Source organism: Halichoeres trimaculatus, unplaced genomic scaffold, assembly GCF_033239565.1.
Source record: "Halichoeres trimaculatus isolate MK-OKI-2021-1 unplaced genomic scaffold, fHalTri1.1 fHalTri1_scaffold_21, whole genome shotgun sequence".
NCBI lineage: Eukaryota > Metazoa > Chordata > Actinopteri > Labriformes > Labridae > Halichoeres > Halichoeres trimaculatus.
Genome location: NW_027437199.1, coordinates 20,393,348 through 20,415,317, shown reverse-complemented (window position 1 = coordinate 20,415,317; position 21,970 = coordinate 20,393,348). Strand labels below are relative to the sequence as shown.

Genomic DNA, 21,970 nt, shown 5'->3' with positions numbered 1-21,970 from the left:
AAAAAATGAAGAAACTATGACAAAACATTATGCAACAGGAGTTTGTAAATCTATCAACTAATTGTATCCTGTTTTGTTGTCTTCTAACCAGTGTGGTCCAAGATAATAGCCCTAAACTAATGAAATGCTGACATAGGCCAAGTAATCTTTTTTTTTCTCCTTGAGGCATAAATTTGAATTTTCTTAATATTTTTGGCCATAAAAGTTTGCAAAATGTTTCATGGACTAATTTCAAGGATTTTTTTTTTTTTTAAATTATTTATTTTTATTTATTTATTTTTTGAAGAGATGGACTCATAAGATGCTGTAAAATTTGGGGGCTTCTTTTGATCCGCACCAAAACAGATTGGGTGGTTTGAAGCTTCAGACTTAGTAAGCACAGTGACATCTTGTGGCAGCCCTCCCCTTTTTTAAATTTAAAGAAGGGTATTGTTTTGTTTTTTCTGTTTTTTAAACACTTTATTCTGTCCCTCAGTATTATAACCCTATAGTATCTTTACTCTATTCACATCTTAAAAACTCCTATCTTTCTCACCCTGGTGTTTTACAAAATCCTTATTATAGCTTCTGTCTGAAACACCCTAGCTGCTGTCTCTTTAAGGGTCCCTGCCCCATAAACCCCCTTCTCTCTAATTGGCCAGTCGTCTCTGCATCTGTTTGGGGCAAGCTCTGAGCAGAGCTACCTTGGCTTTTGAAGCCCCAACTTGCCATGACCCATGTGATGACCTCATCCTTTCAGCTGGTCTCGTGAGGACCTTTAGAACAGAGCATTGTGATTCGTTCACAGAGATTCCTGGATAAATCTCCAACATATGAATATGTAGAGGTTTGAAAAACTAAGTTAAGTCTGAACATCCAACATTGTTACTTCATGTCTATGTTTAAAATCTGGGAAAGCAGAATACCCCCTCTTAAAATCCAAACCTGTTGCAAATAAATGAAGCTTCAGTTATGTGACATTTCCTCTTTAATACACGCTCAGACTCTTTTTAGAAAAGCTGTGCAGTCCACTTAAATAAGACAAGCTTCAGAGCTTCAGCGTCATGAGCCCATCTCTAGTTTTAGTCCAACCATCCATAAAGTGGACACGTTATGAAAGAGCAGCCGAGGTTTGTTCTACTTTGGGTTCGAGTATCTCAGCTTTAAAGAACTTTGATTCCTCCACAAACAGACGAGCATGAGTTAGTCAGCATTAGTAGTACATGCATATCATAAATACATAAGTTTGTGTGGAGGTGATGTGACATAAATGAGCTATCTCTAATGTTTGCTTCCCTGCTCGTACAAATCAAAGCTGCTCTGTGTAACGGCTTCACTTGAACCTTATCTGAGCCTCTGTTCAGCCTCAGACCTGATGAAAGGAAGAGGACAGATAGGATCTCACTTCACGACAATACTCTACACACTGGACCTCCCTGCTCACACACACACGCCCACGTAATGTCTCTTTTACCAGTTCTGTCACAAACACACTCATTAAATTAAAGCCTTTCAGGGAAGCTCATACATACACACTGTCACGGTCAAGTGAACGCAAATAAATCGACAAATTAACACGTCGGCACTTTTATGTGACACGTTTCTAATGACCTCAGGTTTCTTTTCAGAATGTTTGATTAAAGTTTAAATTACATCTCACTGAAGGAGGAAACTGTGCTTACAGTATACAATATGTGTCCATGTGTATGTGTGTAAACAGCAAGGCTGCTAAACCTCTTGAAAAGAATGTGGTTTACTTAACTCTGTCAGCAAGTACAGAAAAAAATTAAAGCTGCAAGCAGCGTTAGACGGGTCCTCGGGCTCCTGCCGGTTTTCCCTCCAATGTTTCCAACAAAATAAGACGAACATTTCGGCGTTGGTTTCATCTGTCTACGACATTCCTAGCCCCAGTTAGGGCTGTGTTGGTGTGTGTAGGCTGGAAGTGAGCCTTATGGCTCTGAGAGAATATTATGGGATGTCAGGGAGTCAGTTGATACCATGGCAACGTATCCTCTGCTATGCTGAGTGACATCACCAGCAGCTGCATGCTTGGAATTCTAATTAGTGTGACACGAGTGTGACTAGTGCCTGGAGGGAGTTTTTATCAGGCATCTAATGTAAAGAAATCCTCACAGATTTTAACAATTTTAACCCAATCTGTGTCAAAAATAACATATTTGATAGTAAAGCTTGTGAGGAATCCATTTTTGGCATTTTTAAAGCTGTACGAGTTATACTTTTTTCTCTAGAAGCCCTAATGTGTCACAACACCAGTGAAAGAGTGCTCAAAATGGATTTTTTTATTTTAGAGACATGTCTGAACTACTTGTCCTGTAGGCCACAATGTTGGCTTAATCTGTGTAAAAATATCATATGGTTGTAGGGAATTTTGTCAGGAATCCAACCATGTAATTTGTAAAGCTCTATGACTTTTAGTTTTTTGTCTAGAGGCCCAAATGCGGCACTAGTAGAAGTACTAGTAGTGAGTGTTTTGACCTGAAATCTGTTCTCCTCATCTGCTAACATGGAGAAATCCTAAATTGGCCAAAAGCGGTCGGCGACTTTGAGGGCTCGCCATTTGAAAACCGGGCCCGAAACAACAACTTCCCCCACAACTTTTGTAGAGCAGGGTCTGGTCTGTCATGTGATGGTAGTCTCAAACCTGTACCATTTTTGGTTTTAGAGGAGAAAATTTTTGCAGAAAGGTTTAAAAAAAATTTTTTTTTATATTGGCGGGCAAATAGCCGGCTTCCTGTTGGAGATAGGTCCAGGGTAGCAGCGTATGATTTTTGCGTCTCGATGACACGAGCGTTTTGGTGTTGGTTTCATCTCTCTACGACATTCCTAGCCCAAGCTAGGGCCCTTAGCGTGTGACTAGGTGGCGCTATTGAGCTTATTATGGGATGTCGGGGGTCATGTTTGGTATTAAACGAAAATTTTTCACGATTCAGGGGTGCGTGCCAATTTTGGTGAGTTTTTGAGCATGTTTAGGGGGTCTAATTAGCGTTCAAAGCGCGGACGGAATAATAAGAAAAAAGAAACGGACGAAAAACAATAGTGTCCTCCGCCTTCGGCGGAGGACACCTTCTAGCTCTTGCTAGAAGGTGCCCTCTGCTCAGGCCGAGGACCCTAATAATAATAAGAAGAAAAATTTAAGTTTTGCGATAGGTGTTTGAGTGAAGACTCAATTCAAAGCTTTATGTCAATGAATTTGTTCAAGATTAGTCTATTTTGGAGCTGGCTTTAGGCAATAACTTAAAGATATAAATAAAAAACTTTTTCGTTGATCTGTGGGGCCCCCTAAACCCATGGGACTGGGCAGGCCCCACAAAACTGCCCACCGTGCCCATGCTTTAAAATGACATTGATCTGTACAAATTTCATTGGATGAAAATTCTATTCTCTGAATTAGAATAAAGAACTCATCAACCAAACCCAAACATTTCTGATAAACAGGCCTTCTGACAAGGTTAATATGTTTTTTATATTGTAATTGGCACCACTATAGCAGAAAACTTACTGCACAGACTGTAGCCCCAAAACATAATCAGTCAAAACTAGAGATGGGTAACGAAAACTGGTCCCATTCAAGAATCAACAAGAAATGGTTCAATCCATCAAAATCATTAGCCTTTATGCTTAACGATTCCCTTATTGATTCTTTATATTACACAAAACTGCTGGACCTTAAGTCAACTCTTTGCCCCAGCTATCTTAGCTTAGCAGATGATAACAGTTTTCCCAGAAAACTCTGATTCAGGATACTCCGCTTGAAGTTTTACTGAAAAACTTAACTCACAAAGAAATATAGATTACTCTCTCATACGAGATTCCTATTCAATACATCAAACATGTATAACAAACATGTTATACATCTTCAAAAAAAAAACCAAATTGTGCTAGCTTAATGCTAATATCTGGGCAGTTGCATTGAAATGCTAGCAGTTAGCATACGTCAGTACAACTTTGGTTTTACAACAGAAATTTAAACAGACATCACAGAAACAAATCAAAACTATTTTTCATAAACAATACTGAGAACTCTAAATGTCAAAATACTAACAGGAAGATAGAAGACTTTAGCATAATTATGGCTTAAAGCATTGCTATACCCACTTTGAAAAACTAGATGGCCTATTTCAGCCACTAACATATAACAAAACAGGACATCAATATCACATGAGGTGTCTTTTTTTTTTTTTTTTTTTACATCCAGAAATATCCAGATCCAGTGACTAATTTCATGTTTATTTACTCATAAACTCAGTTAAATGTTGTGACAAACAAATCCTGTAAAGCCAACTTTTTGGTTAAAAAAAAAATAATAATGATAATAATAATAATTCCCAGGAGGAATTGATAAGGGAAACAATATAATTATAAATAAAGTATTTTCTATTCTATTCTATTCTATTCTATATAGAATCTGAAAGATAAGCGGGATCGCAAACTGATTTTGGCTTCACTTTTTTTAACTGGAGGAGGGGGTGTACTGTCCATCATTATATCACTTAAACACTGATTTTTTTTTAAGTCTCAGCCTCAGTTATAGTCTCAGTTAACTTTGATTCCAGTATTTCTGCTGAGTCTCTGAACACAGGTAGTCTGTGCTGCACAGATTGTTGGGCCCTTTGACTCAGAGTTAGAGCTCTACAGGTCTGCTGCAAATTGACTTGACTCACTGTGGAAGGCTTTTGACATCACTTTCATTTTCCCAAATCACGCTCAGCTTCACATTAACACAGTTTAAATCACCTTAATACCTGGAGAACCTGCTCATCCAACTTCCCTGCCTGTCACTTCCAAACCCAGTTCAAAGGATTTTGCTCTGTTCAGCTGCGAACAAATCCAATTTAGCCCGTGTTTCCCACATTACACACGACTCTTGTAAATGAATCATCTCCAGGCAACACTCAACAAATGAAAGTAATAAATAATTTCAGAAGGACAATTAAGTCTCCCTTCATTAACCATTTGCTCATTAAGTCTGCCTTCGTTAGTAGAGGTTGGATGATCCCCGTCCTGCCCGTCTGTCACGACCGTGATATTTCCCTGCTGGATGTGAGGCGATGTGAGTGCACACGTGTTCAGAATCAAACAAGGAAGTTGGCACAAAAAGCAGAGGCCCACTCGTGTCTTAATGAGTTTTCCTGTTTGCTCAGTGTGCTCTGTGGCTTCATTATCATCACCCTCTCAGTGCAGAATGCCTCAATGAAAGCAATCAACACCACATCATTACACTCTAGAGGATGCTACTGTCTCTGCAGCTCGCCTTTTTCCTTTTTCTTTTTTCTCTCTTTGTTCTGCATCTGCTCTCATTAAACCCTTTTTCTGTCTTTTTATACATCCTACAATGCTTCCTCCTCTGCAGTCTTTCCCCTCTCTGCAGCCTCGCCTGTCATTATTTAATCAAACTGTCTGCAGGATTAGGACGAGCCTGTACCCCAAACTCTGCCTGACCTTGAGTATAATAGCAAATCTGCAAGGAATTAGGTTGAATTGGCGTCTGAATAAAATTACAGCGTCTCCCGTTAATTGCATTTTAATGCAGCTGTTGCCATCCTTGTGAAGCAAATTGATTTGTAATTCAGAGGGTGTCGCTGTGCCTGAAAAGAAGATTGTTCTTGTGCTGCTTTAAGAAGCCCCCAGCCCGCTCGACGTTCCAAGGGTTTGAGCAAACATTTGCTCTGGCTAATTTGCTCGACAGAGGAAAGTGTGTGATTTTATTTGCATGGAGAAATTTTCTGCACACACATAAAAAAAAAAATTTCATACATGCACGAAGCGTGGAATTATTCTCATCGTGTCACAAGTGCCTCCTGGGGGAGATGATCGCAGAATGTATGACGCCAAAAAGAAGACAAACCTCAAAGTACACACAGAGCAGTGCTCAGAAAAAGCAATCATGGCGATGGTGATACACGGGCAGATGAATACATCAGCGATATCGCACAGTGCAGCAGTTAATTCCCCCGACAGGTAGAGAGGACAGAAGGCTGCGGCTGAATTATGGAAGCAATTGGAGGGCTCGTCTGCAGCTATTTCTCCTCATACATATGTACACAGATGGATAGAAGCATAGAGGAATTACTCAAACAGGATGCAAACATTGAATAATGCCACACACACACATTTCCACACAGGCCTCAGCACAGCTGGACGTCAACAAAGCGTGGGAAAGTCTCTGACCTTGGCTTTAAACTCACAACTTTATAAGACGCCGGCAGCAGCAGAAACATTAAGTCCTCAAAGGAGGAGAAAAACAACATGTGTGTGGTTCTTTGTGTGTCTTTGCATGTGTGTGTGTAAGGACTGGAGTGGAAGTGACGCTGATTGAATGAAAGGGGAGACAGTGTTTTCTAAATTCCCTCAGGCAAAGTCATTCCATTTGCTCTCACCAGGGGACAGCCACCACTTATCAATTTATGAATTGAATTTCATTTTCAGCGTCCGACACACACAGCGTGAGGGTGTCACTGAGTAAAAAGGCGCCTTTCAATGCATTGTGAGATAGTGAGGACATCCTGGTTTCTCACACACACACACACAAAAGCATTGATATGATGATTAATACTGCTTCCTCGCTCTTTAAAGACGTCTGAATTGTCATAGTGTTCAAACTGATAGTCGTGGGAAGTGCAGGCTTTAAAAGAAGCAACTTTGTTGATCTACCAGTGACGACTGGTCATATGTACCACGTATTGTCATGGAAAACAAAATAAATTTACTATCAGCAATCATCAAATAAATTATTATGACACAAATTTCAAGTAGACATATTGCATTAAAATTGCATTGTGATTTTGCATTTTTTATTTGTATTCTAATGATTGTACAAGTCCTCAGTTGGCGTCTGTAGCAAACTACGGTGGTTGCAGGGTCAGTGTGAGGCCAGCCCCTGTCTCACAGCTTAGCGTGTAGTATGCAATGGAAAATTTTAATGCACATGCTCAGAGACCCATTTAATGTAAATGTACCATAGACTGTATATAGAGTGGACAGCGTGGCTCTGCCGTTTACCATCAGACAGTTCTGATAGAGGTGTCCCAGTCCGATATGAGCAAAAAAACAAGTATCGGATTATATAGGAATGCATCTAAAATCTCTGATATAAGCAGTCCATTCCAGACTCCGCTCCTGCTGTTTTTATTTGATTTATTTAGGTTATTTTCTGGGTCTTCCAATTTATTCTTTATTTTATTCAATTACTAGTAAATTCTTATGTTTAATGTTAAATTTTCTGTTACCCATTGGTTAATAATAAATGGGTCAGTTTTTCCTCATACCTACTGTTGCTGACTACTGTTCTTTATTTGAATAATATCACTAAATCAAGCCTTTTCTAACATGTCAGACATACTACAGAATAAGTAATAAAAGTATGCATGTTTAATGCTGATATCGGTATAGGCCAATACTCAATGCTGCAGTATCGGTATCGTATCGGAAGTGAAAATGTAATATCGGGACATCCCTTGGTTCTGAAGCCAAATTACCCCTGTCTACCCCCAGCAGAGGCTATGAGAGACTCCGAGTGGAACAGGGTGTCAAACATAATAATTATTTTTTCTTTTGAAAGTCTATCCCAGGGGTCCCCAAACTTTTTCCCGTCAGGGCTTAACAACTTTTCCCTTCTCTGATGGGGGGCCGGGGTCAGTTTGTAAAAAAAAAAAAAGTGTGACGATCGCAGAGGTGTCCAAGCGTAAATATTTATTGTTTTCCAGAAAACCTACTTTTACCAAATATGAATAACCCTTTCTGGGATCTTGACAGGACAAAAAAATCAGAAAATAAATAATAACACTATTTATGAAATGAATAATAACTAAATAACCCTTTTCAGGTTTTTCACAAAAAAAAGACCATGAAATATTAACTTTCTTGTAGACACCACTGTTTGCAGCTCTCTCTTATTAACTTCACTGTGAAAAGCAGAAAGCAAGCAGGATAAGAAACCGAACTATGTAATACAACACCTACCAGCACAATACATTTCAATACCAGTATGGTTGTATAACAGGATTTTTTTTGTTGTTGTTGTTTTGAAGGGAGGGGTTTCAGATAAGGCACAAACTGCAGAAGGGTGCAATAGAAAGTTACGTTCTATGCATGTGTAAGTCTCGATCACATGGTCAGACTGAAAAAAAAATCATAATGCGCCTCTGGTAATGATCAGGGGGCTGGGCAAAATATGTGGAGGCGGGCCGTATCCAGCCCCCAGGCCAAAGTTTGGGGACGACTCTAATCACTTTTTGACTCTACCTCACAACATTATTTACACTCCCCGAAATATTACACAAGAACATCAGCTGTCAACCAGAGTTAACTGTAACATAATACCTTGTATTAACCTTTTATAACTAATGAAAATGAAACTTTTCAGACAAAAGAGGACTTGAATACAGGCAGACAAATGATATCTTCATACCACCTCAACAATCAGACGTGAGAAACATTCCTAGGAGGTGTATTAATTTTTTTAAGTTTGACCACAGCCCATCTGGAATGACTGGGGAGATGGATTTTTTGACCTATACTGCCAGCCAGCCACCAGGGGGAGCAGTTTTTGTGGCGACCTCACTTAAAACCAACAAGATGACGTCTATTTATTTACAGTCTACAAAATGCATGAAAACAATGATAATGCACTAAACTGCTGCAAACCCTTTCTTGACAAGATACAGTTCCGTTCTGTAACACTGGCTAACTTTTTAGCCATTTTTTACTGGAGCACAAGTTCGAAACCTTGACACTACAAGAAAAAAAAAACAGGAAATACAGCACCGCATACCCCACCAGCCACAGGATATTGTCCTCACACAATCTGGCGGTAAGACAAACCAAGCATTTAGCATGGAGTGGTTCTGGAAGAAAAGAGGCGAACAGCTAATTTATAATCTGTGGGATTGTGTGGTTTCTGGAAAACTGTTGTCATGAAAAAAATTCATATGAGGTTTGTTTGCTGCCGTCTAGCCTTATGTAGTGTGAGCTATTTTGTTGTAAGACAGCGTAACCAGTTATAGGGAGACTTTTATTTTGAAAGGAAATGTTGTTTTCTTAATTTAGACTTGTAACGGTAATTTGTAACACAACACAATCAAGATCCAGAAACTTTCTCAGGTGGAGTGGTTAAGGATGAAAAAAGAAAAAAAAACAAGACAAACATTCAGAAAAAGTTATTCCAATGCACAAGATCTGCAAATTGGAAACACGCTGAAGTCGTGATGATGCTCCGAGCTGTAATCACCGAGCAATGCTTGCAATTTTTTAGCCCAAGGCAGATTTTTTAAAGCTCTACATGAGAGGAGCTCTTAGTAAGAGAAGGCTACAGCACATTTCAGCTTCAAGGCAATTCAAAGTGCCTCATATCAAGACATTAAAAGAATCATTACAAGGTCAATGGAAACACACTGAGAAAAAGCATTTTCAAAATCATTAAAAGACTACATTATAAAGTCATCAAACAAGCCAATTAAAGAGAAAGCAAAGAGAAATCATATAAAAGCAGCAAAACCAGAAGGTTGTGTGATAATAAAAATAAAAGCTTGAAATAAAGTCTTCACATTATCCAATAAAAGCAGCTGCAAACAGGTGAGTTAAAGGAGCTGGCAGCTTCAGCAGAAGTGAGGATTTCTGGGAGTTTGTTCAGATATTTGGAGCAAGAAGATAAAACGCTGTTTCTCCATGTTTGGGTCTGACTCTGAGGACTGACAGCAGACCTCTCCCAGATGACCTGAGCAGTCTGGATGGTTCGTATTGAATGAGGAGATCACTGATGTATTTTCAGCCCAGAAAAATGCTTCTTTATAAACCAGCAGCAGGAGTTTAAAATCTGTTTCCTGACAGAAAGGAAGACCAGGTGAAGACCTCAGACCTGGAGTGAAGTGATCCACTTTCTTGGTCTCAGTAAAGGCATGAGCTGCCGCAGATTTTTTGACCTTTAAAGACACAGTTAAAGTAATTAGCATGAGCCCTATGACCCTTGATATACTCTTAAGAAGACTAAAGGTGACTCCTCTTAATTTGGTTTTAATATGTTTTGTCTGAGTGCAGCACCCAGGTTTCAGGCTCTGTCAGTGGTTTTTAACTGTAACATCTGGCTCTTATTGCTCCTCTTTGTCTCCAAATCACACTCCCTCATTTTTATTTTTGTTTATTCATTCATTCATTCATTCTAATTTTTGCTAATCCCGTTCAGGGTTGTGGGTGACTGGGGCCTATCCCAGCTGTCTTAAGGCAAGCCGCAGGATACACCCTGGACAGGTCCCCAGTCAATCATAGGTAGATTTTGAACTGAAGAGGCCCTAGGATGGAGCCTTGTGGAACTCCGCAAGTCACTTTTGTCTTTGGGATGAAGAAGTCTCTATTCTTTGGGTACAATTTAAACCAGTTGATGACTGTCAACCAGGTTCACTAGAGTCAGCTTCGTCCAAAGCAGCAAAGATCCAGTAGCACTAGAGCTGAGCAAATAACCCAATTGAATTCAATATTGCAACATGATAGAATGCAACTTTCAAATTCCAAAGGCAAAAAAAAAAAAGTTAGGAGGTTACATTGTTACAGTAACTTGTTCTTGTTTTCCTCAAAACTTGCAAAAGTCAACATGCTGTTTTTACACAAATCAAAATAAAGCAAACATTACTGTTTTAGAAACAATGCAAAAAAACAAAATAAACTCTTCATCAACTTCTATTTACAAATCTGAAAAGGGGTGGGGAGTAAAATCACAAGTTGTAAAACTGGGTTGGACATTTAGTACTTATCTGGTTTTCCCAAAGGACAAACACTACAGTACTTTATTCTAATAGTAACTCCACAACAAACAAAAATTACGTGTGGAGTTCCTCAGGGCTCCATCCAGGGGCTGCCTCTGTTTAAGATTTGTAGGCTTTGTTGGAAAATTGTATAAACATGTTGTTTACTGTAACTGACAGTTCTATGTTATATTGATTATCGTATGTTAAGTTCACAAAAAGCGCACTGTCACATGTCAGATATGACCACCGAAAGATATTATGTTCACTGAATAGCTCTATGCTTATATATAAATTTATGAGTTCACTAATTATGTTCAGAAGTTTAATCTTTGCTCGAGAGAGCTGTCTGCCCTCCATTGTGGTCGTCATCCATGAACAGCTGTGCGTAAATCTGCGAACTTTATGTGAACGCTTCGACTGACACCCTGAGGAGAAATGACCCTCTTACCTTCTTGTACTCATTTCTGAGAGTGATACAGACTCTTTCAAGAAACATGTGATCATAAATGGATATGTCTATTGTACAGTGAAATGTATTTGCATATGGGTGGACACGAAGTGGCTAGAAAAGGAACACTGAGGACCCTGATCTTCAGTGAGAGAAAGCTGCCTTTGTTGTAAACTGCTCAGATCACATCAGTATTGGGTTGGTCCGTCAAAGACCATATCTAGACGCCAGAGCAACATGCAAAATAGGTACGAATTTTGACATCTAAATCTAAATTTTTGGGGAATTTGTAATGACATTCAGAATTTGGACGTCATTTGCAGACAGATTCTAGACGTCAATGAGAAATGTTCAAGTTCAAAATGGATCCAAACATTTTTTAGACGTTAATCTGACCTCCATACGATGTCCGGAAAAGACTAAATAAAAACTTTCATTCTGCACCTTCAGGAGACCTGATTTGGTCATTTCAACGTCACATTGCACAGGGATCACATGAATCTAACTGGATACTCTTGCTGGTCTGACTGCTCAGTATTCAAAGATCCGGGGCGCAGGGAATGAGTAACTGTTGGTGAGTTTGAATCAAGATTTCTCTGCTTCGATAATAACTGCTGAAAGGATGCTTTCATGTTGCTCCAGATTCAGTTTTTGGTTTATCAGCCCTACATTTTAGACCGCAAGAAAATCTCTGAAGAGAAGCATTAAAGCACTGAGATGATCTGAGTTGGCTGAACTTGGAAAAAACTTGTTATGATGAGTCACCCAGCCCAAAGCCACCGGTATGATGTTATCAAATCCAATTCTGACAAAGAAAGAAAATAAGATCAGTGCTGTTATGAAACTCACTTTACCACGGTTACCATACTTTTCCTTTTAATCTAGTGCTGAAACGCCTGCTTACTGTGTTTGGATGACCTCTGTTTGCACTGCTCCTTTCATATGCTAAGTTCCTCTGGAATCTCCTCTGAGCGACGCCGCGATGCTGCTGCGACGGCCCCGGTTTCCCCCACAAGGATTAACAAAGTTTCATCACATTACATCTTGTGTCATCCCCCCTCTCTGCTCCGTATCATCCCACAAAGCAAAGAACTGTTAAAGATAATCTTCAAAAAACCATCCAGCTACAAAAGGAACACCAATAACTTCGGTTCAACTCAATTTTCTTTGTGATGGAGAGCGTGCAGCAGCTCCCTTGGCGGAGGAGCAGAAGGGGAGGAAAAAAAAATTGAGGAGAGAAAGCGGCTGTTTTCTTGAGGATTTGGATGTGGAAATGTTCACACAATCTGTTGTTTGAATCTCTTTTGTCTGCAGCTAGATTAGAAGACACACACACACACACACACACACACATATTCGCAGAGGTTTCTAAGCCCCTTGTGTTGAGTGGGCGACTAGCTGTGACTGGCACTGTCAGATTAGCCCATTTAAAAAGACATATGTTTATTACAGCGTATCTGCCAGTGTGTGTGTGCATGTGTGTCTGTGTGTGTGTGTGCATCCTACATACAGTACTATTTACAGCCTGTGATGCATGTTGCATTATTCATGTTAAACCATGCAGGGAGAGATACTGTGTGTGTCACATAATACCACCGCCACAGGCCTCTGCTGTACAGCAACACACACACACACACACACACATTATCCACACACACACATGGGAATTTCTAAATACTTAAGACTCCCACTTAAAAAACCAGTGACACACTTTCCCAAACGTGCAGAAATATGTATCTCACACCAACATACAAAACACATACGTGTGCACTAAATCATATTAGGCAAATGAGAACAAGGAGAGAGACGCTGTGCGCAGCGGCTGTGACGGATCCTGACATAAATCATGTTTAGTTCTTGTTGTTTAATGTGCAAATCTCCCATTCAAAGCACGAGGCAGTTGTTAACAAGCATGTTCCAGCAAACACACACACACACACAGAAAAATAAAAGTATGGATATCCAAAAGAAGGAAGAGTGAGGAATGTTTGTTAGCTAACACACACTCGCCGTCAAAGTGCGTGGGAGAGATGTGGATGTGAAATGCCAGGAGCGTCATTACAGCGCCCGTATTTCATAATCACACGACCATCCATCAACCCCGGCTCTGCTAATGATGACAACGCCGACACACACTCCTAAACACACACCTGAAGAGAGTTTGAGAGGACGAGGACACAGCCATGAGCCGCACAAAGACACAAACGCATGAGCATCTCCTGCGGATGCTTGAGTAGGCCCACACATGTGCTGGAAACACACACTCATGCACACACACACACACACACACACACACACACACACACACACACACACACACACACACACACACAGAGTGAATGAAGTGGCTGTTGACAGATTTCAGCTGTAATTGATACCCGTGTTTGGCAGCCATCTTTATTTGGCTCAACCACAAGCCAGAGAATGATCTAAGCTCTGCAGCACACACACACATGCAAACACACACATATGCAAAGGCTTTCTTACAAGCATCACTTGACACATCTTGACACACACACATTTATCCGCGCCTTCTTAAGGCGAGAACAAACGTCTCTTTTCTAACGATGGACTGTGGCTCAATTGGCCGTCATCGCCGCACTTTGTCTCACCAGGAAGGACAGGTGGTCTCATGTGAACAAAAACAAGAGGAAAAACAGACATTACAAAATGATCTCTTACCTTAAAGAGGCGTAAGATGTTGGCGACCATTATCGACACCGAGCTCGCCGCAGCCCCGATCACACCTACAATTTTATCCGGCTTGGTGAAGATCGGAGGGTCCCCGTTAGCGCAGCGAACGTCCGATCCGTCTCTTTCTATCAAGGCCTGAACAAACGTCAGGGACTGCTCCAGCGCGTACGTGTCCCTGGAGCAGGTATCCAAGATCCGGGCCCCCAGCGTGATATTCGGCAGCAGCTCCGGGTCCTTGTTGATGAGGTCGATGGCGAACATCATGGCCTCCAAACGGTGGATCCCTTTCTCCTTCTTCAGCTCCCCGCAGGGTGTACCGCGGTCTCCTCTTGAGTGCACAGGAAATAATCCGCCGAGGATGATGTCCCCGTCCAGTCGGATGGAGTGGGCGTACTCAGGTGCCGCCTGGGGGTCTATCGGGATCCGTTGGGGGGAGGTGACAGGGAAGAGCCAGGTGTAGGAAGTCGCCATGAGCAGGAAGAAGACAGAGGGAGACCCCAGGGGAGGTGTTGGGTGCCACTGCAGTTCCATCATCAACAAATGGTTTCCAAATAAGGTGATCTTCAAGGGAATAATCCAAATCTGAGGGTGTTTGAGGGAATAATTCTAAGAAGAGGGTTCCTACAGTTCAGCCAGAGAGGGGTAAAGATCCCCAGGGGTGGAGCTAACCGAGCCCCATGAGAAATTATAATCCAGAAGAAGCAGAAACGTTCCTTAGACGAATTGTTGATGCTGTAATCCACGAGTCACATCTTCAGCAGAGCCTGTTGGAGAGACAGAGAGGAAGTCTGAGCGCCACAGTGTTGTGAACATCAAGCTGCTGCAGGGATGTACGGTCCACCTGACAGACACGGGTAAACCACTCAGGGGTTAGAGGAAAAACCAGCCAAGCATACAGAGAAGGAGACACAAATACACGCTCGCCACGGGTACACTGTTTCCAGGAGGAGCTGTCAGAATTTGCACTTCCATCCCATAATTGAAAACCCAAACTCTGTCAGTTTATGATCACCTCTGCATTCACACATTCACACTCCTCTCTCAGCGTATCAATGAATGGAGCAGCTGCTGAGATGACAGCAGAGAAACTTGGCGAGGTCCTCGGGCTGTTCTCGCGGAGGCGCAGACTACCTGCTGCAACGGAGGGAGGAGAGGAGGAGGAAGGAGAGGGAGGAAGGGAGGGGGAGGAGGGCAGATGGGAGAGACAGAAAGTGAAACCATGTGAGACAGCGTGAGAGAAACAGGAGACAGTGGTGAAAAACACGGAGAGCAAGTGTGCTGCATCATTCAAACACCTGCTGTTCCTGCTGCAGCTAAATGAACACATTACATCCCTTAACACACACACTCTCACACACACACACACAGATAGATAGAGAGGTTGAAACCTCAACAGGTAGCTTTAATGTTGAATGCTTCTTCCCATTAACAGCATTAAATGTTGATAAGCCACTTCTTGGCGTCGTGCTCTACAGGGAGCTGCACTTCTCTCTCTGGCTGTAATAACATCATGCTCGGCACACCGAGCCGCACATTAAGGAGCTGCATCCTTGAAAAGTGGTAAAGTTGGTTCAGGACAGAAGAGAAAATGGGTTCTGGCTGGCTCCTTAATGATGCAAGGGCTGATAAGCTTACAGCAGCTGAGTCTGACAAGATTGAGTCTCCTCGATCCAAAAGATTGATCTTATTTTGGACATTGGCTGCATTTATGAATGTTCTAACAGTTTCAGGTTGTTTAGCTCATTAATTAGCCTGCTAGTTCTTCTCCAATTTAGAATAGTTACCTTAAAGAGTGTGTATTCTGCCTTCACATATTGTAAACATGCATCTAAAGTAACAATGTAAACTCTAAACAGTCATATGTTGTAGAAATCTCCGAATCTGTCTGTAAACTGTTCAAAACTCTCCATTCCAAAAAGAGCACAAGATCGTCACGAGATAGTCACGACTTCTTCAGAAGACTTGCTAAAATTATGAGGTCATCGCATAAAGATCTCCTATGACATGACACATTAAAGGGACGGGCCTCAAACACCAAGGTCTGCCCAAAACTCTGTTCCAAAAGGAGCATAAGATCTTCACGAGACTTCCTGAAATGATGAGGCCAACACATCAGGATCTCCTCACTGATTTATGACATGCTGGAAGGGGCAGGGCCTCAAACACCACAGGGCTGGCCAATCAGAGAGAAGGGAGTGTAAGGAGCTGGCAGCCTTAAAGAGACAGCGGCTAAAATGGAGCGTTTAACACAGAGGCTGAAATAAGAGTTTTCTAAAACACCAGAGAGAGAAAAAATAGTGTTTCTTCAGAGCTGTAAATCATGTAAAGCTACTACAGGGGGCACCAGAGTGACAGAATACAGCTTTAAAAAAACACACACAATACCCCCTCTTTAACTCATGAACTAGGGGTTTCCTACTTTCAGAACATGGTTTCTTCTCCTGGGTTAAGACTAGAAGAGCTGTTACATGTGGGTGCAGTTTTGGTTTGGCCTATAGCAGAAAGCTAGAAATGCATGAAACAGATGGCCTAGAGGGCCAAAATTTCACAAATTGGCCTCAAAAGTTGGCTGATGTAACATCTGTAACTCAAGACTCAGACTTTGGTGCCCCTGGTGGGTCATAGGAGTAACGCAGCTAGATGGTTCGCAAGCATTGTTAAACTTTGACTCATCATGTTTGCTGCTATGTGCTTTAAACTTCGCTAACCAGGCTGTTTGTTGCTTTCGTGCTTTCAGTCTTTCTGTAGCTACACTTTTCCCATAAAGATATCCACATTAAACTTCAGCTCCTTGCACATTAAAATGTGAATTATATGTGTTTATGAACCCCGGCCATATTCAATGTTGGAATACCAAGTAGGTAAAAGAGCTCCGGGCCCTGGACTCAAAGGGACCCCAAAGACTTCAGGCTTACCTTGTGGAAGTGTATGCTGGTTTAATGAATTGCAAATGTGACTGTCTATACCGCCTGCATTTCTTATTACATTTCAACTTGGAGATTCTTCATCATTACTCAACCAGAGGCTTTCAGCTCAGTTTTGCCCCGGGGCCCCCCACTGGGTGTGTCCTCCACCAGGGTCCTGATGTTCATTATGAGAAGCATTACTTTTTAGGTGCCTAAGGGTCAGATAACTTTCTAGAAGCTCAGAGAAATTCAAAAGCAACAAATAAACCTATACATGCTGAAAGGACAGCATCATCTGCGAATGTTTGACTTTTGAAAGCCAGACCTGAGTGCTGTTTCCACCTAGTGGTCCAGTATGGATCAGTACAGCTTGGTACAGGTTGAAACAGTACACCCCAATCCTGTTTGCGTTTACACAGCCAACCGTGCCCTTCTTGGGCAGTAGAAGTCAAAAGGCATGCAAGTCAGTTAGTCCAAATATTGGTTTTGATTTAGCTGATATTCTTCACTTTTATTTTATTTTTGAAAAAAAAAAAAAAATTGCAGGCCATCACTTTTTGTTACTATTATTCTAAGTTTTTTCCACTATATCAAGATGACGTTGTTCTTTGATTATTAATGTTACCTGTACCAGAGCCGTCTTAACAACATCACTGGCCCCAGGGCAAATCAGAACACTGGGGCCCCTTGCATGCCAAATTTTGGAATCAACCAAAAAAATACAAATACAAAAACTTTTTCGTCAATTTATTGGGTCCCCTGAACTAATGGATTCACAGGGTTAGGCGGGCCCCAGGCAATTACCCACCATGCCAACACATTAAGACAACTAATTTTCTGACTAACAGGACTTCTAACAAGGATAATATGTATAACCCGGTTTCCCCTAAGCAGTCAGGTTTGGATCATCTTCTTGGTAGGTGGCGTGGAAGCTAGATGCCAATAGCCAAGTGAGCTACCTAATAGTGTGTGCGACGCAGTGTACCCCACTAATAAATCCAACAAAGAGGAGAAAGCCAATGTAGTATTGGTTTGACAGCAGTGTCACACTGTTTCGTGACGCCAATTACTAAACAAAAAAAAATTCTAGATAAAGTCCAATGGAGATTACCGCTGTCAAACAGGACGTGATGATTCTTTCGACCAATCAATGGACTGCAGTGTTTTTAGTTCCCCCGTCTGGGGTCAGATCAGTAAGTCTGGCACCCCAAAGAAGGGTTCCAAAAAGTGGGACAATACGGGTTGGTAATTTGGGGACCTGTCCCGGCTTTAGTCAAAGGTAACGCCACAAAATGTGACAAACCAAAGGAATGGCTTGACGGAAACCTGGCACTAGACTTTACAACACAACCAAGCACATCTTGGGTTCAGGTTTCATCACAGCAAAAAGCCTTTTTTCAATAAAGCGTTGATAATTCAATTCTGTCCCCATTAATTCATCATTTCCTCGCCACTCTAAACGGAATCAGGTCACTCACACACAGCCAGGCACCCCACTATGATGAAACCTTTTTTTTTATATAGGTTAGCCACTATTCTGCCTGCCACAGATTTGTTTATTCAACACTTTTTTCCTCAGATTCAGGCTAAAAATAGCACTAATAGGATCTCCTGTAGCTCCCAGACTGTGCTCATCATCGCTCCCGGATTCATCGTCTAAAAATACGTAAGAAAACTGAATTTTCCCAAAGGGAGGAGCTTCCACGTGGACTCCAATTGACCTAACTGATGTCTTTAATGTGAGGAAAGCGTGTTCATGATTTAGAGAAATATTAATTCATGATGTAACTGAATGCAAAAGGCTTGGGAGGGCTTCTAAAATACATCAGACGTGTGTGTTTCATGAAGACCCTGAGGTTATTAAGAGTCTCACAGCCCCTCTACGCTGACGATGTCCTGGTCTCACTGTTAGGTCGGATTTCATCACAGAACTTCTTACCTGATCTCAACACTCTCATCTCAGCTATTACATTCTGAGTCCTTGCACACATGGGAGTCCTTGTACAGAAGATTAAAAAGTGGATTTTTTTCCCCCTCAGTGTGGAGGACTAATGGAGGGAGGAGACGTCCAGGAGAAGAGGCACAAAGAGGAGTGAACCCCAGGTGGCTGCAGCTGCTTCGTCACCGGCTGTCCTGTCCAGGTGAGTGTTTCCTTGCTTCTTCTCCTCTTTTTTTTATCTCACTCTGGCTATTTCCTCCTCTCACCTGGCCTCCTTGCCCTCATTTCTTCTTCTCCTCCATCCTCACCCCTTTCCCTTCCTTTTCTTGCTTCCTCATTCACACTCCGTCTAACTCCACAATTTCATTTCTCCCTGTCACTCTCTCCTCATCGTCGCCTCCTCGTCTCTCAGGGGAGTGTGCTCTTTTCAGAAACTGATAGCTTCTCTCTTTCTCTCTGTCTTCCTCTCCATCTTCTTCCACGTCTCCTTTCACTCATACCTTACTCTTTTCTTCTTCTTCTTTTTTTTTTATACCTCTTTCTCCTTTTGATCTCGACTATCTCTCCCACTTCTGGCTGAATCTTTTTTTCTGTGAATCAAGCAAAAACCGTGGGCGGACTGGTGATCCTTGCTTCTTCACCCACACACACACACACACATTCTGTGCGGATACACCCCCTAATTTTGTGTGGCATGGGCTTACCCTGACTGCAAACACAGTGCATGTAGAGAAAAAGGAGCATTTCCAAAATGACAAACCTGAGGATGACGTCCATGCAGGATATTGAAGATAAAGATCCAAACACTCCTGTCTCCTCTTTTCTGTCTTACTCTGCCTGATTTATTCCTGTTAACGCACAATAACCCCTGCCTAGAAACACACACACACACACACTGAAGCACACCCTTTATTTCCAAACCACATGCCTCCAACATGATTAAGTCATGTGTCTGGAGATGAAACGCAGCCCACAGGTTCAGAAATAAATAAGGAAGATCAAAGTCTTGGGGTGTATGCTCATTATGCAAGGCTATAGGCTTCTTTCTGCACACAAGCAGTGATGGTATTCTGATTGCACCCTAATTAAGACAGTGCCATCCACTGTAAGAGCAGAGGAACACCAGGGAGAGGATCAACATGGAGACAAGAGAAAATTCTTCTTCTTCATCTTCTTTTAAATGAAACACAGCACTTTCATTTACTCACCGAACCACTACTGCACAGAATCCAGGTGAAATTAAAAGAAGAGGAGAAAAAAATCAATGAAATCCTCTTTTAGAGATAAGCAGCAAGAGGAACTGTGACATTAAATAAGAGAGTATCCAAAATCCATCACAGAGAAGGAAACAGCCATAGAAAAAGAAGAAGAAGAAGAGGTAATGGTGCAAAAATAAAACATGATAGTGTGAGATACCTCAGGAAATCAAATTCATCCGGCTGTGTGTGGAAGGGTGAGGAGCTCCGTCTCTCCAGCCTCCCCCGCGGACTCCTCAGGGTCCCTCCTGTCCGCCTCAGGCAACTTCCTTGCGGAGCTCAGCAGTTTTTTTTTTCCTCTCACCCCCAAAATCTAGCGGTCCTCCTGGAGAGAGAGATGATGTTTCCACAAGAGCAAAAAAAAAAAAAGGTTTAGAGATAATAAGGTAATCCAAAAAGCGAAGGCATGAGAAAGAAAGACCATATGGATAAAAATTAAAAAGTGCGCCGTCGTGAGCAGCAGCGCAGGGTTTTTTTCCTGGTGGAAATGCAATTATTACGCCCGCACTTGTTTAAGGTGACAAAAGAGGGAGGCTGCCTGTGATGAAGTCAACACCAAAGAATGAGGGAGAAAGAGAGGAGGGGGGAGAAAGAGGGAGCAGAGGAATCCATCATACACGAAATCTGTCAGTCAGGATCAATAATGTTGGTAAAACCCACCTGATTTCCATCCACTGTCCTCCCTCCCTCTCTCGAAGCTTTACGCACTTGGCGCATAAACCCTTCCCCGCGTGAAGTCCACTCGTGCCGCTCCTCCACGGACGCGCGCGCACATACACCCCTCTCGCGCTCCTCCGGTCGGTCGTCAGTGCTGAAAGGGACAGCGCACGACTCCACAACCGAGTGAGCTAGCGAGTGAGACACCCCCACCTCTCTTTCTCCCTCTGCATGGAGCATATGCCTATTCCAGGCTCCAAATCATCGTCTAATTGCGCCACTGTCGTCCGGCGAGGTCCAGCCCTTCAATCAAGTTTACCACTTATCAATGGGATCGATAGTTTCCACAGTGGAGGGCTTTGGTTATCTGAACACATTAATAAGTCATCAAAATATGCTCACACAGGCGTTGCGCCACACTCTTTAATTGTCTCAACTTCAATCCATTTTTACTGCGCGCATTGATTCCCCTTGTAAAAGCAGTGAGCGCCACGCACGGCTCTTTGGGGCTTGAATGGAATTAAATAAATGAACCGCGTCCCATCTGCTGTGTAATAACAATTTGATAAGCTGTGAGGAGGGAGAAAGCAGGCAATCGAAGCGGACCCGGGTGTTCGCTCGTGTGACAATGTGGAAGATGTGCGCAACATGTCCAATTTGAGGCTTCACCGCTGCGGAAGGTGGGGACGAGGGGCGCGGGGCAATGGCGCCATCTTCTGGGGGAAGTGGTGCAACTGCAACGATTAGAGGAGCAAGGGCAGGAGGTGGCAGACAGGCAGCCTAGAGTTTATTCCCCTGATTCACGCTCACAGGTCGACTTCAGGTCAGGGACTTCCCAGCGGTCTGCAGAGGACCCCGAGCTAATGTAAGAGAGGTCCTCAAAGTGAAACCACCCTCCTCTCCTTTGGATGGAGGCTCTCCTGTTGAAAAAAAGGTAAAGGTTTTATTCCAACAGATAAGACATCCCAGCCACCTACACCTAAAATACTACATTTCCCATAATGCAACTTCTATCATTAAGACCAAACTGAAAATAGTGCAGACAAAAAATTAAGTATTGAAACTGAAAAATGTTTTGTGAATAAAAAATATTTGATTATTTGAAAGTATTCAAGAGTCATTGATACCAGTCACTGATGTTCAAAGAGGAAAATGTTCCACTCTCACCTGATTTAAGATTTTTGCTTTTTCATTCTGCTCAAAAGGTTTTCAGTGGGTGGCATGTCAGGACTGTCGCAAGAATAATTTAGGACCTAGACTCTTTTACTACAGAGCTGCCCCCCTGCCCTGCATGTTTTAGATGTTACCCTACTCCAGCACACCTGATTCAAATG

The 21,970-nt window shown here is 42.1% G+C and overlaps 1 protein-coding gene across 2 annotated transcripts in view; it reads right to left on the bottom strand.

The window, feature by feature from the left end:
* grm8a (glutamate receptor, metabotropic 8a) overlaps positions 1-21,545 on the bottom strand; it is a 409,703-nt gene extending 388,158 nt beyond the window's left edge. The window contains exons 1-3 of one of the 2 annotated variants that reach the window (XM_074698190.1): positions 20,640-21,545; positions 20,140-20,304; positions 13,867-14,642 (exon numbers count right to left, since the gene is read on the bottom strand). In XM_074698190.1, the coding sequence (XP_074554291.1) occupies positions 13,867-14,412 (546 nt within the window). In that variant the 5' untranslated portion in view covers positions 14,413-14,642; positions 20,140-20,304; positions 20,640-21,545. The remainder of the gene's footprint in view (positions 1-13,866; positions 14,643-20,139; positions 20,305-20,639) is intronic. The other variant, XM_074698191.1, reaches the window with a different exon arrangement.
* Between the last annotated feature and the right edge of the window lie 425 nt (positions 21,546-21,970).